This window comes from Diceros bicornis, chromosome 11, assembly GCF_020826845.1.
Source record: "Diceros bicornis minor isolate mBicDic1 chromosome 11, mDicBic1.mat.cur, whole genome shotgun sequence".
Lineage (NCBI taxonomy): Eukaryota > Metazoa > Chordata > Mammalia > Perissodactyla > Rhinocerotidae > Diceros > Diceros bicornis.
Genome location: NC_080750.1, coordinates 65,144,153 through 65,159,234, shown reverse-complemented (window position 1 = coordinate 65,159,234; position 15,082 = coordinate 65,144,153). Strand labels below are relative to the sequence as shown.

The following is a 15,082-nucleotide window of genomic DNA, read 5'->3' as shown; positions in this document are numbered from 1 at the left end:
CTAGTTAACACATTGTCTTCACTCTGCTTTATATTCTGGAAAATAGTAATAAATAGAGTGGCTTTGTTGGAGCATTCTGTGGAAATGAGAACGTCAAAATCTGTTCTTTGGGAATTTTAAAACTTGGGCTATTATGAAGGGGACATCTTTTAGTTATTAACAGTGTAGTCTTCCTCACTCAAAACATTGCTCATCTTCACACTGTTATGTTCACTCGTTTCTCAGACAGTCTTGTGACAGCTAGTCCCTCATTTTTAATTTTAATTCTCTTCTCCATAAAGGGTGCAGCTAATTTACACAGGGTGCCTAAGAAGGCCTCTTTGAAGAGGTAACCTTTGAGCAGAAGCTTGAATGAAGTGAGAGAATGGGCCATGTAAATTCTGGAGGAATATGCAGAGAATGGCAAGTGTAAGGAACTTGTCTTGTTCAAGATATGGCAAGAATACTCAGCATATCTGGGGTGGAGTAATTTGAGGGGTGAGTTTGAAAGGAGGTTGGAGAAGGCAGAGGCCAGCACTTTAGGCCATGGTAAGGATTCTAGATTTTAAGTGTGTTAGGGTGCCATTGGAGAGTTTTGAGCAGGGAGTAGTATGATATGTGTGGGAATATGGGGAAAAGAACAAACAATTCAAAAGCTATTGCAGTAGCCTAGGTGAGGGGCGTTGGTGGCTTGGACCAAGGCAGTAGTGGTGGCGATGGAGAGTTCAGAGATAAGCATATCACACTGCCTAGAAGACTCCAAGGTCTCTGTGGAAGTGGTAAGGCCAGAATGCACCAATTTTTTCCAAATGAAAACTAAAGAGATGCAAGATTATTTTTCACTGCCCTTTTCCCTCCCTCCAAGCCCTTGATATTAGAATTGAACAAGGAGAATTCTGTTTTGGGAACTTCATGTCATGGTAGGGTAGTTATTTTAATACTGTTTCCCCAGTAGTCTACTATGGAAAAAAGAAAGAAGACTGGAAGAGAAACTGGCTATGTAGTAAACTCAGCATTATTAATATTCAGGCTGGGCCTCTGCCAATCGGGCTGTTAAAAGGCTTTACTTCTGGCTAGACCTTAGGCAGGAGTAGAGAGAATTCTAAAGGCCTAGTCCTTAGAAAGTTGATACTCTTTATTTTTTATCTGTGCCCCCTACTTTTAAAAATATTACTTGAATGTATCAGATGACAATTTCCTAAAATTGTGATTTCTAAGAGAAGCTAACAGGAAGAAACTTTGTCTATTTTCACTAGGTCCAAGACTACAAAGTTTGGTAGACTTCACTAGGTATTAGTGTATCTGAGTGTGTTTTTTTTTTTGACATTATTTTACTTAATAAATTGGTGGCTATAGCTATGGCTATCTTTTTCTGTGAGAATCGGCTGCATGGCAGTGAAGGAGACATATAAAACAAAGCTATCAGAAATCAGAAATTAACAGCAAAAATTATAGATGTATAAAGGAATTGCTGAAAAGTGACATTGCATAAATGATTTACTAATTGCAGCAAATCAATTGTTTAGGTAATGTCTCCCCCTCTTAGTTTATATGTATTCTTTTTACTAATTCAAAGTAAGGAATCTGAGACTGAGAGAATTTTATTGCTTTAGGTCTCTTGACTAATTAATACCTAAATTAGAACTTAAGTCTTAGGACTTCTGACTGCACTTCTTGAGTGCATATTTTTCTCTTTTACTAAATCAGAATCTAAATCTCTTGGAAAGGCACAGCTTATATTTATATTTATGTATAAATAAAATATTTACAAATTAAAATAGGAAGAGGTTGTACTAATCTCATGTTATAATAATTGCTAACCATTTTGAGCATTTTTTATGTGCTAGGAAGGTAGGCACTGTGTCATGTTCCTTGTATGCATTCTCTCATTTGATGGTGAACCTCTAACCTGTGCTCTTTTACCTTCAGTTTCACAGGGATCATTGGCAACTTTTTCTCTTATAAGTTAAAACAGACGTATCTCATAACCTAAAACACATACTATTTTTTATACTGCGTTAGACCCAAATTTAAAGTTATAAACAGAAAATCAATTCACTGTATTATCTTCTTAGTCCTTTTCCTTCCTTCTTTGCATTTCCTAGCTTTTTGCCCCACCACTTGATGTTTATTGAATGAGTGAGTCCCTTGGAAAATCAAGAAGTTTAAATGTTCCTTCGTTTTCAGTTGTCCTTTCTCTGTTGATCAGCTCTCCACCCAATCACCTCAAGCTCTATTTCCATGGTCCTCACAAGTAGGTGCACATGACTGTGTGCTTCTTTTTGGACCTCATTTTCTTGATTCCCGAGCTCTATGATCGGTTACCTTGTTAAGTTAGAGGAAAGAGGAGTATAGAGGACAAAAGGTAGTTGCTGTTTACCTTTATTGCCCGTATGAGGCTTGACGTAAGGTTCATTCTGAGAAATGGATTCCTTACAGAAGTGCATTATGCATATGGATGTATTGCTGGAGACTGGAGACTGCTGGGTTTGGCTGGGCAAAATTTGATCTTAAAAAGCACATTATAAGTGTATTTAAATTGCTGAATTTAGTCAGTGGCGTTATGTCGTTGTATGGTGCTTTATATTTTCCACATTTTCTAATTTTATACTTCTCAGATATGTTCTACTTTTTTGCGTTTTCTATTCTTGGTCTACTTTATGACTTGGTTTAATTCACTTAATCTCTTCATGTCCTATTTTTCTTGCCTACCAACTTCAAAGATCTGCCTATGGCTAGTCATGGCTGCTTTCATAAAATATTCCATATTTAGGTAGTTCTTCCGCTTGAATCCAAATTGATTATTGTGCTTCACCTGAGCAACTATCACTTCCTAAATTGTTTTATTGTTTCTTGTTAATGGCAATAACTACTTACATTTCCATCCCTTAGATACTAAGAGATATTTGTTAACTATTAATTGGGAATCAAACTTATCATGGTAGCTAATTAAATAATTTGTGATACGAATTGATACTTTGCTAATTCATGTGGATTTGCTAGTTCTGCCTGGATTTAGAAGCCAGATGCCTTGTTAACATACTAGAAGAAAGGACCCTATCATAGTAGTAGTTCTTTTATCAATCATAAACTCCAGAATTCCTCAAGAACCAAGTTGAACGTTAACTGAAGTTACTAATTAGTTTTTGATCATGCATACACTTGCGTACATTTGCATATGGTAGAATTTTAGGCCACAATTGCTGTACTGTTGCATTGTGATGAGAAAAAAGGTGTAGTGAGAGAAAGTCAAGGCTTTTATGAATGATAAACAGATGAACTGAATGATGAACAGAAGAACTAGTGAAGCATCATCAGGGAGCATTTTACATGAAATGAGAAAAATGAATGTTAGTGAGCTTTGCTCTTGATTTTTGTAGGTTGATGGATTTTTTGCTATAGAAAACTAGATTAGATACTAAGAGGTTTCAGTGTATCGAATGTTTATAGTTTTAATATATAAACTTCTCAAATCTTTTATTTCATATTCTGAAAATAGAATGGACAGGGCTGCATTAGGTCCTGTTTCCTACTCATTTGTTTGTTCATTCATTCATTCATTTATGAAACATTTGTTGAGCATCTACTGTATGCCAGGCACTGTGCTCTACATTCTGGTCAATGGGATACCAGTAATTAAATCATTAACTTGAAGGTCAGGCCTCATGTTCACAAGTTGCTAAGGTGTAATCATAAGGTATGAAAAAATGGCCAATGTTGAGGAAGGAGGGAGCATGGTTTTCAACAAAACAACATCAACAAAAGTGAGAATATTTTGGGCCAGCCCCGGTGGCCTAGTGGTTAAGTTCAGCGTGCTCTGCTTCAGCAGCCTGGGTTCAGTTCCCAGGCGCTGACCTACACCACTCATCAGTGGCCATACTGTGGTGGCAGCCCACATACAAAATGGAGGAAGATTGGCAACAGTTGTTTTAGCTCAGGGCAAATCTTCCTCAGCAAACAATAAAAAGAATATTTCCTAAACATGACATACTACTTTTGGTAGCCTCATTTCTTTCATGTTTGATCTGCCATTCTTCAGACTCTTAGAGGCCAATGATGATCTGCATGTCTGCATTACAAATATTTGAGTCTTTTTGTCCTTCTGATTTCGGTGCCAGAATGGATAAATGTTGGTTTGCTGAGCTTTTGTCTAGCCATTGAGCACTATAGCTTTGAACCAAACTGTTAGAAGAAAGTTCTCTCTTTTCCCTCCTTAATTTTAGTTTGTATTTGCAGTTTATAAGGGCAGAAGTCTCTTTTTGGTTATGAGGGAAAGGTCCTTAAATAACGAACTACATTTACTCTGAGGTTTGCTTTACTGTTTCCTGTGGTTGACTCTAAATCAGGTGTCTCAACAATGGCACCAATAACATTTTAGAGTGGATGATTCTTTGCTGTGGGGGGCTGTCCTGTGCATTGTAGGATTTAGCAGCATCCCTGGTCTCTGCCCCCTGGATGCAGGTAGCCCACCCACCGCCCTAGTTGTGACAACCAAAAATGTCCATGGACATTGTCAAATGTCCTTTGGGGGACAGAATCACTCCTGGTTGAGAGCCACTGCTCTAAATTCTTCAAGCAGACTCACTGGCTACGGTTGTTTGTGAGCCAGCCACAGATAAGCTGCTGCAGTACTTGATGCTGTGTTTCTCTGAATCCTTCAAAGCTTTTCTTTTATTCGAATGGCTGTTGCTTCAGTTCTGCAATCCTGAAAATCTTCCTGTCATCCCGCCCAGAGAAGTTGTGCCAGGATGAGCAGAGGTAGTACCCGCACTATATTCCTGGAATCCATAGTAGTTGTTCTTAATGGACTTGCTTCTTAATGGACTTTAATAAACTTCCTCAAAAAACCAGGTATGAGGGGCCGGCCCGGTGGCGCAAGTGGTTAAGTGCACGCACTCTGCTGCTGTGGCCCAGGGTTCGCCGGTTTGGATCCTGGGCGTGCACCGACGCACCGCTTGGCAAGCCATGCTATGGCGGCGTCCCATATAAAGTAGAGGAAGATGGGCATGGATGTTAGCCCGGGGCCCGTCTTCCTCAGTAAAAAGAGGAGGATTGGCAGATGTTAGCTCAGGGCTGATCTTCCTCACACACACACACACACACAAAAACAAAACCGATGCGTGAAATCTAGGCCAAAGCACATTTGATATTAGACCTTCAGCTCTAAGTCTTCCAAAGGACAAGCAGGTCCTTTTTTTTTTTTTATTGATGTTTTAATGGTTTCTAACATTGTGAAATTTTGGGTTGTACATTTTTGTTTGTCCATCACCATATATAAAGCAGGTCCTTTTGATTTGATTTACTTTGTAAATTGTACAAAAAGTTTTGGATAAGCTCTAGGTATCAAATCATGATCATTTTAGTTTTTGTCATTTCTTATTTTTAGATTAAGTGTTAGGCTGTTTGTAGGATTAAATTTAGCTGATAAACAACTTCAGTTTTTGCACACAACATGGTGCTGTGTTGATTTAGCAGAGAGGGTGCTTACTTACGTTCACACCTCTAGTAAGTGCTGGAATTGGAATTTGAACTCAAGCTTTTCTGACTGACTACAGATCCATGCTTTTTCCTCTGTACCAGTGCCTCTCAGAATTTATTGTGCGTAGGAATCACCTGGGGATCTTGTGAAAATGCAAGTTCTGACTTGGTAGATTTGGGGTAGGCCTGCAGTTCTGCATCTCTAAGGGAGTCCCTGGTGATGCCTGGGTTGCTGGTCTTTGGACCACACTTTTGAGTATTAAAGCTCTGTGCTATGATCCTGGATTACTAATTTTGCTATAGACAATCCTCCTGGTGATTAACCCACAAAATTGTTCGCCTACAATTGAATATTCAAGAGTTGGATTTTTCTATTAATTTTTCTTCATTATAAGCTCTGTGGATTCACTACTAGATTGTAAGCTGTGTGGATTCACTGCTAGAGTTGAGGGGCAGCTTTGTTCATCTGAACTGGCAGAATTGCAGTTCTGTATTAAGTGAATGCCAGCCTTGTTAGGAAAGTAAAATGAATGTCCGAGGGTAGTTTGTTGGCGGCGTTTAAGTGAACAGCTCCTATATTCCATTGATTCTAAGGTGGACATTATTTTACATTTTAACATCTGTGAAATTGGGTGCATCTTAAAATAGATGGCATTTTACCACTGCCGAGGTTGGCACTTGGCTCTGTGACTTCTGGCCACCCTCCTACTGCATGGGGATGGAGCCCAGCAGCTACTGTGGTGAGTACTTGGCCATCTCCCCCTCCTTGCTCCTCTCTTTTCCCTGACCCAGGCCTCAGTCCTTTTGTTCTGTCACTGCTGAATCTGGTGTTGGGAGACCTAGGCTACAAGCTCAGGGATTTTTGTACTGGTCAAACGTGCTGCAGGGCAAGATGGTTGTCTACGTGTGTTGTTTGGCTGACGTCTGTTCTCTGTAGTAGCAAATCTGTTACAGATTCTTCCTTTTCTTGACTTGGGAGGAACTCCTCTGGGGCTGAGGCAAAGTCTTAAAAAGCTCTTTAATAAAGTAAACATTCTAAGTGATAAACTATTTCATGTGCTTTCTTATTTGGCAGCATTTTTCTTTCTTGATGGTACACAGATTAATAATGCATTTTCTATGGGGCTTTGGTTTGATTAGATTTATCAGTTTGATGTAAGTTTAGCAGAAAAAGACTGATTTGGAGTTAGAAGGTATGAGTTAGAGTCTAGCTCTGCCACTTGCCAGTTGTCCATGTATAAAGTGCGAGTCAGACCATATGATCTCTAAGGCCCTTCTAACTCTGAACTCATTGGATTCTTAGTGTGCTAGAATGAATTAATTGAAGTATAAGGATTCTGCTTTAAGAACATAGAAGAAGTGATCAATTTTGACAAGGAGGGGAGTGATAGGAGGCACTGAGCTGAGTCTCCAGGGGGAGAATAATTTGGGTAGAAGATTAGGAGACAGAATATTTTCAGCTCAAGAGACAGTCTCCCTGAGGTCATGGGAGTGAAACCATTCATAAACTTAGATCCTGGATATAATTGCCATTCATCATGCTAGGTGGAGGTTATCCTCTGTACAAGTAAAATGTTCTGTCGAAGGTAAGATGACCCTTCCTAAAAAGATGATTCTAAAAAGATAATTTCTCTATAAAAGTTCCTTTGTTTCTGGTTTTTGAGAATAAAATGATGGCTCCTCATTAGTTGGATTAATTAGATATAGATACCATAAAAATAAAATGAGCTATCAAAGTACTGAGTATGGTCATCCTTGTTTATCGAGCATCAGAGGGCAAGGTGCCTAACAAAGCTACTACCTACATTGTAGTAAACTATGCTTATCTGTGATATGGTTTGAATAAATGTTTTTTTTTTTTTTTTTTTGTGAGGAGATCAGCCCTGTGCTAACATCCGCCAATCCTCCTCTTTTTTTTGCTGAGGAAGACAGCCCTGGGCTAACATCGGTGCCCATCTTCCTCCACTTTATATGGGACGCCGCCACAGCATGGCTTACCAAGCAGTGCGTCGGTGCGCGCCCGGGATCCGAACCAGCGAACCCCGGGCCGCCGCAGCGGAGCGCGCGCACTTAACCGCTTGCGCCACCGGGCCGGCCCCTGAATAAATGTTTTTTTATTATAATGTAGTTCTGTTTGGGCACTAATCTTTGTTTTATGAAGAACTGTTGCTTTGCACGTATGGGTCACTTTGGATAGAGATTCTTTGAATTGGGATTTGCTGTGGACACAGAAGCTGATAGTTTTACTGAATTAGGTACACTTTGAAAGAAAAAGCTTTCATATGTGTAGTCAGTGCTGCAGGTAGGAAGTGCAAAAGTGAAATAGTTATCCTCAACTGGATGGGATACCTTTTTTAATACCAAAAAAAGGCCTTAAAATTGGGAGTCAGAAATGACATAGACTCAAGGGATCTTTGAGTTCAGTTTTAACGTTTATGAGCTGATTGGGGGGTTCCAGAGCTGGGAATCATACTCTCAGTTCTACTCTGCCACCTTGTGTTCTCTTGGGAAAGTTATTTTTAATTTCCTTAGACTCTGTTGATCACGTATGTAAAATAATCCTCAGCTTTAGCTTATTTCACAAGAAAATTAGTTAGCAAATAAATAAAGCTTAAAATGTGAAATCCCTATATATTTGCTATAAGGCAGTTTTTATTCCTGAAAGTCATATGCTAGATTTTACAAGTGGTAGGTAATCAGGCACAATTATTCAGTAAATTTAGCTACAGTCTCCTTTGACCTAAAGGTACTTTTGGTTTTGCGTTCTATAATGCAGCACTGATCATTACTGTTTTTCTTTCCTCCTTACAGGTGGTCCGTACTGAAAAGAACAGTTTGAACAATCGATTCTTGCCCTGGAATGAAATTGAGACAGAGGCCATCCTGTCTATTGATGATGATGCTCATCTCCGCCATGATGAAATCATGTTTGGGTTTCGGTGAGGAGCTGATTTTCAATCAAGAAACACTTTAGTTTGCAAATGACAGAAAACCAACTCAAACCTGGATTAGGCAGCAAAATTAATTTCTTGGCTGATGGTAACTGAGAAATCCTGAGAGGAAGTAAGGGCTGACTTAAGACATAGCTGGATCCAGGGTCTTAATTGGTGCAGGAGAACTCCATTTCTCTTCATCTCTAGGTTCTGCTTTCCTCTGTGTTGCCTTTGCTCTCATATAGGCTCTTCCTCTGAGGCCAAAGAGATGGCATTCTGTGATTGGCTAGATAGAGGTTACCTGCCCCTGGAGCCTGCAAGTAGATCATCCTCCAACTGCAAGCTTGGACTGAGAGTGGAGACAAGGGGTAGTTTTCTAAAGGAAACTTGAAGTTTTTGTGTTTAGAGGAATGGGGAATAACTCCCAGGCAATTAGAGGCAAAATGTTGCCGTGTCTTGGGGCAGTGGAACAATGCCAGAATCCTGGGGCCTGAAAGATTTGGGGAAAGAAGATGGTGTTGGAAGCAAAGATCCAAGAGGAGAAAGAGGGCAAAGAGCAGGAGATGGTTGTGATGATGATAATACATGACATTTGTTGAACCCATACTGTGCGCCAGACACTAGCTGAGCACTTCGTCTGGTTTATCATTAATCCTTCTGAAACTTGTTGACGTCAGTTGTATATAGGAGTAAATTGAGATCCAAGAGAACAAAACCATGAAGCTAGAAAGTTAGTGGCAGAGCTGCAATTCAAATGCAGGTTTGCCTGGTCCGGAACTTCCACTCAACCACTAAACTGTACTCTTTTGAATCTTAGTAGTTCTTAGTGGAGCTTAAATATCTAAGTTGAGGGAATGTTACAGGTAAGAGAATGGAGTAGATCTGGGCTACTCAGAGTGTGTGATGGACTGGTATGCTGGCTCATGGGCAGTTCGTCTGTCCACAGTGAGGTGAGTACAAGAATTGAGGGTAAGCATTTAGGAACTTTTCAAGCAATTTGACATTTACCGTGACATCCAAGTGTGTGATCATTTTTCTTGCAATTCATTTTTGGGTAACATTTACTGAATATAATTCAAACATACAGTTCACTCATTTAAGTGGTATACTTCAGCCATGCTCAATGCTTTTTAGCGTATTTATAGAGTTGTGGAACCATCACTACAATCTATTTTAGAAACCTTCATTACCACCGAAGGAAACCCTGTACCCATTACCAGTCATTCCCCATTTCCCCCAACCTCTCTCAGCTCTAGTCAATCATTAATCTACTTTGTGTCTCTATAAATTTGCCTATTGTGGACATTTTATATAAAATTCCTATATGTGCCCTTTTGTAACTGGCTTCTTTCACTTAACACAGTGTTTTCAGGGTTCGTCCATCTTGTGGTATGTGTCAGTACTTCATTTTGTGTGGATATACACATTTGGTTTATCCATTGATGGACATTTGGGTCATTTCTACTTCTTGGCTGTTGTGAATAATGCTGCTATGAGCATTCATGTACAAGGTTTTGTATGAACATTTTCTTTCTCTTGGATATATACCTTGGAGTGGAATTGCTGGATCATATGGTAACTCTTTGTTTAACATTTTGAGAAACAGCTAGACTGTTTTCCAAAGTGGCTGCAGCATTTTATATCGCCACCAGCAGTATCTAAGCGTTCCAATTTCTCCCCATCCTGTCAACACTTGTTATTTTCCGTTTTTTATTTATAGCCATCCTACTGTGTGTGCATGTTATTTCAATATAGTTTTGATTTGCATTTCCCTAATGACTAATGATGTCGATTTTCATGTACTTAGTGGTCATTTGTATATCTTCTTTGGAGAAATGTCTATTTAAGTCCTTTGCCCTTTGTTGTTTGGGTTATTTGTCTTTTTATTATTGAGTTCTAAGAGTTCTTTATATATTCTAGATAAAAGTCCCTTATCAGAGATTTGATTTGGAAATATTTTCTCCCATTCTGTGGGTTGTCTTTTCACTTTCTTGATGGTATCCTTTGAAGCACAAAAGTTTTTCATTTTGATGAAGACCAATTTATATATATTTTCTTTGGTTGCTTGTGCTTTTGGTGTCATATTTAGGAAACTGTGCACTTCATTTTTATTGTATTTTACAAGAAGATTAATCCACCATAAATTGGGGGAAAATTAGTTCTTCACCACAGATAGTTTGAGAAGCACTGGAATAGATTTCCTTAGAGATCTTATTCAAATTAAATATGGATCCAGGATGGAGAACTCTTTTTCTCTGTGCTTTTTTCCACTCACTGAAAGCCTGATGTGTCCTACCTAGCTTTCAGGCTTTCTTTGCTTTATTTAGGTTGATAAGCACAGACGCTCAGATGAAAGGACCAGCAGCTTTATTGCTGTCTGTGTCTTTAATCCGTCTATCAAGAGTGATGTGATACATTTCTGACAAATTAGAACATCTGTTCTTCCTTTCCTCCACCCACCCTTTGACCTCCTCCTCCTATATTATTGAGATAAGAGTCTGTTGTTAGCTGTGATAAGAATCCTGCTGGACTGGAGTGTGTTCCTTTTTTGTACCATGCTAATAAATAGCCAGCTCCCTCTGTTTGTTTTTATGAAAGGAAGAAAGCCACGTCGTGATTCCAGAAATGGTCTTTTGCTATTACAGTTGTCATTGGTGCTGGTTGCCAGGGGCCTGGGGCGGGAGGCAGTGTATTTCTGACACAGCGTGATGCAGTTTAGAGCATGCTAAAGGACTGGGAGCTGTGACCAGAGTCATGGGATGTTAACAGGAGAATTGCCAATCACCTCTAGATCCCAAGGATGATTTAGATAAGGGGTCCTGCTTTAATGAGTTGGAAGCTTATTAAGATAGTTGGCATTTGCTATCTTCTGTGGCTCTTGATTTAGGAAGACTTTTGACCTTTTCCATTTGTCAACAGATTTCCAAGTGGTGCGAGAATAATGGGAAGCCTTTTAATGTCTCTCTTAACAATCATTGGAAATTTGAGGTTTAGCTTCTGGTTATGGAACTGGTACATTATCTCTGGCTGCACATCCTAACCTTTTATTACCCTCATTTCTCATTTGTTTGGGCATCCTTCGCTCTGAAAGATTTCTCTAAATCTCCCCAATTTGCTTATTTCCCCAAATTACCTGAGTGGGAGTGAAACAGACTTAGTTTCAAAAGGAAAGGGCAAGTGTAACAAGAGTTCCTCTCTGTGGCAAAAGATAATAATGGATCTTGGCTAACTTCAGCTTATGTAGCAAAGATGCAGATATGTTCTTAAGGGGCAGATAAAACAAAGAGGACTTAAGAGAATTAAAATTGAAACTTAAGAGAATTGTCCATACGGAAAGCAGTACCTGAATGTTCATAGTAGCATTGTCAATGTAATAGTCAACAAGTATAAAAAACACAAAAGGATAAGTATTATATGATTCTGTTTAATGAGGCATCTAGAGTATCAAATTCATAGTGACAGAAAGTAGAATGATGGTTGCCAGGGGCTGGAGGAAGGCAGGAATGGAGAGTTAGTGTTTAATGGGTACAGAGTTTCAGTTTGGGAAGATGAAAACATTCTGGAGCTGAAGATGGATGGTGATGATGGTTGCACAACAGTGTGAATGTACTTAATGTCACTAAACTGTACACTTAAAAATAGTTAAAATTGTAAAATTTATGTTACATATATTTTGCCACACAAAAATGTCAGTTGTCCAAAAAACACAAAAGTGTAAACAACCCAAACGTCCATTAACTGATGAATGGATAGACAAAATGTGATATATCTATACAATGGAATATTATTTGGCAGTAAAAGGGAATGAAGTACTGATACATGCTACAACATGGGTGGACCTTGAAAACAGGCCTAGTGAAAGAAGCTGGTCACAAAATCCACATGTTGTATGATTCTGTTTATATGAAATGTCCACAATAGGCAAATCCATGCAGATAGAAAGTAGATCAGTGGTTGCCATAGGCTGGGGAGAGGGGGAAATGGGGAGTGATTATTAATGGTTATGGGGTTTCTTTTGGAGGTGATGAAAATATTCTGAAATTAGATAGTGGTAATGGTTGCACAGCTCTGTGAATATACTAAAACTCAATGAGTTGTACACTTTTAAGTGAGTGAATTTTATGGTATGTGATTTATATCTCAAATTTTATTTTAAAAAAAGAAAAGGTGATAGTGTAAGCTTAAGAGGAGGTATGGGATTGTGGACTGGAAGGTAGGTTTCTCTTCCTGTATGCGAATTATGTCTGTTATGTTGGACCCAGAACTTTAGAATCCCACAACTGGATCTGATGTTGATCTGTTTCTCTACACTTCAAGGCTCTGCTTTATGAGTTTTCTTTTTCAAAGGGAGCTAACAAAAACCTTTTTCTTTTACCGTGATTTGGCATAGGTTCCTTAATATTTTGGAGAGGAGGAAAAGGCTTACATACTATTGTAATGTAAGAAACATGGGATTTGGAAAAGAACTCTTGTTTTAGATAGGAGGCAAAATGTCACTTTATGTTTTTTTATATGTTCTTTGATTATTAGTTGATTTTACACTTTATTTTCCTATTGCATTTCAAATCCTTTGGTTCTTAATGAACCAGGGGGGAAAACATGATGGTATAACCAACAAGGAAAAGAATGTCTCTTTGTGTGATGAAGTCCATATTACTTTAATTTACTGTAATATCTTAAATATTTACTGATCTTTATTCAAAACCATTTTGCCAAAGTTTTGAAGATCAGAAAATCAGTTTAAATTAAACATTAATAGTAACATGACCTTTTGCTTTCATTCAGGTAAGTCATTAAAAAATTGTTGTGAGTCACATAGACTTACATAAAAATATGTCAACTTTATTTAAAATATGTGGTATTTGGGCTGTCAATAGTTTATTTTTTTACTTAACTCACTATAGTTATATGGAAATGATGTGCCAAAGTTCATTCCATGAGAATGTTTAACTGACGCACTCATTTCAGAGGTAATAGTATTTAAATTTGAAATGTTAACAGAAGAATATTACTTATGATTCAAATTCTTCATAGGAATAGTGTCTTGATTTCATTATTTTTAAATTTCTCTTTAGTTGTTTGGCAAAGTCGAATTTATCTGGTGAATTTTCTTTGTTTTTAAGTTTGAGCTATAATATTACCTTTGGAACTTTTTTCCTAACATAATGTGTAGGTAATTAGAACATTAACACATTTAAAGAATAATTCATTAAAGGTAAAGTATGCCAAAGCATGATCTATAATATGGTACATAGATTAAAAATATTTACTTCAGCATAAGTTTGAATATAATGTTAAGGAACTGATTATGTGCAACACTTTTATATGTATATTGGTAGCATTATTTATAATCGATATTTTTAAATGCTTAACTTTCAAATACACATTGAGACTATGCTATCTAAAACTTTTTTTTTTTTAATTTTTTTTTATTTTGTTTATTTATTTTTCCCCCAAAGCCCCAGTAGCCAGTTGTAGGTCATAGCTGCACATCCTTCTAGTTGCTGCATGTGGGACGCGGCCTCAGCATGGCCGGAGAAGCAGTGCATCGGTGCGTGCCCGGGATCCGAACCCGGGCCGCCAGTAGTGGAGCGTGCGCACCTAACCGCTAAGCCACGGGGCCGGCCCTAAAACTCTTGATGCATCGTCCCAGGAATTTATTAAAGCCTTTATTTAAGTTGTGTTCATCTCATACCAGTGCTTCCACATTGATTTTTTTTCCTTATGGTTTAATAGATGTTTAACACCCATCAACCAGTGGATCATCTCTTGGTTGACAGCCTTGAACAAATTAGAAATGCTACCTTTTGATATCATATAGCAAATGAGACTCTGCCTTATTAAGAACTGTCTACATTATATTGACTTAAATCAGCAAGATCAGATAATTGAAATATTCAGTTTTCCATTCTTTCTTCTGCTAATATTTCAGGACTAGTAGGAGCAATAGACGTTTGAAGAGATAGTATTTTTAGGAGTATTGATATAACATTTGGATATGCCGATGGTATTTATTATCAATTCTTACATCCTATAAATGTCAAAATATATTATGAAAACATATTACACCTTTTTAGGTTAGTAATTTGGAGTCAGTTTTAGGAGATAAATTAGGATAGAGGTAGGGATTTGGGTAGGAAGTATCAGAAAGCTCATCTAGAAGGCTATGTTGTGATAGAAATTGTGGTTTCTCATCTATTGGACTAGATTAGTTACTTTCAAACTTAATAGGAGAGGAACTCTTTTGACGTGAAATCTTATGTGTTTTACAAATTAAAGTTCCGTGTAAGTGATGAGGGAGTTTCTCAGGCAGTCTAAATCTCCATTTGGGGGCGAGGTGGGGTGGGGAAGTGAAGGTTCATTGTTTATGGGACACCCGAATTACTTCTACAGGGCTGTAGGGTTCTGTGGAGCATAAGTGCTGTCAGCTCTACGATTTTAGCCTGTGAAGCTGGGGAACTGATTTTATTTGTTCTACCTTCCCTGTAAATTTGGAGATGATATAAAAGTTTATCCTGGAAACATATTGAATTCTCAGTTCGTTTCTTGCATTTATGAAATCTTTCATTTGTATATGGTCCTGTAGACCAATTCTTTTCATGGTGCAGGTTTCTCCCTCATGTCTCTTCAAATCAGGAGTTAAGACTGTTGTACCTTACTCCAGGTAACAGTCTTCTGTGGTTAGACCAGTG

The 15,082-nt window shown here is 38.2% G+C and overlaps 1 protein-coding gene across 2 annotated transcripts in view; it reads left to right on the top strand.

The window, feature by feature from the left end:
- Window positions 1-15,082, top strand: part of EXTL3 (exostosin like glycosyltransferase 3) — a 129,000-nt gene that overhangs the window by 92,053 nt on the left and 21,865 nt on the right. For both annotated transcript variants that reach the window (XM_058550430.1, XM_058550429.1), the window contains exon 4: window positions 8,269-8,396. In XM_058550430.1, coding sequence (XP_058406413.1) covers window positions 8,269-8,396 — 128 coding nt within the window. The remainder of the gene's footprint in view (window positions 1-8,268; window positions 8,397-15,082) is intronic.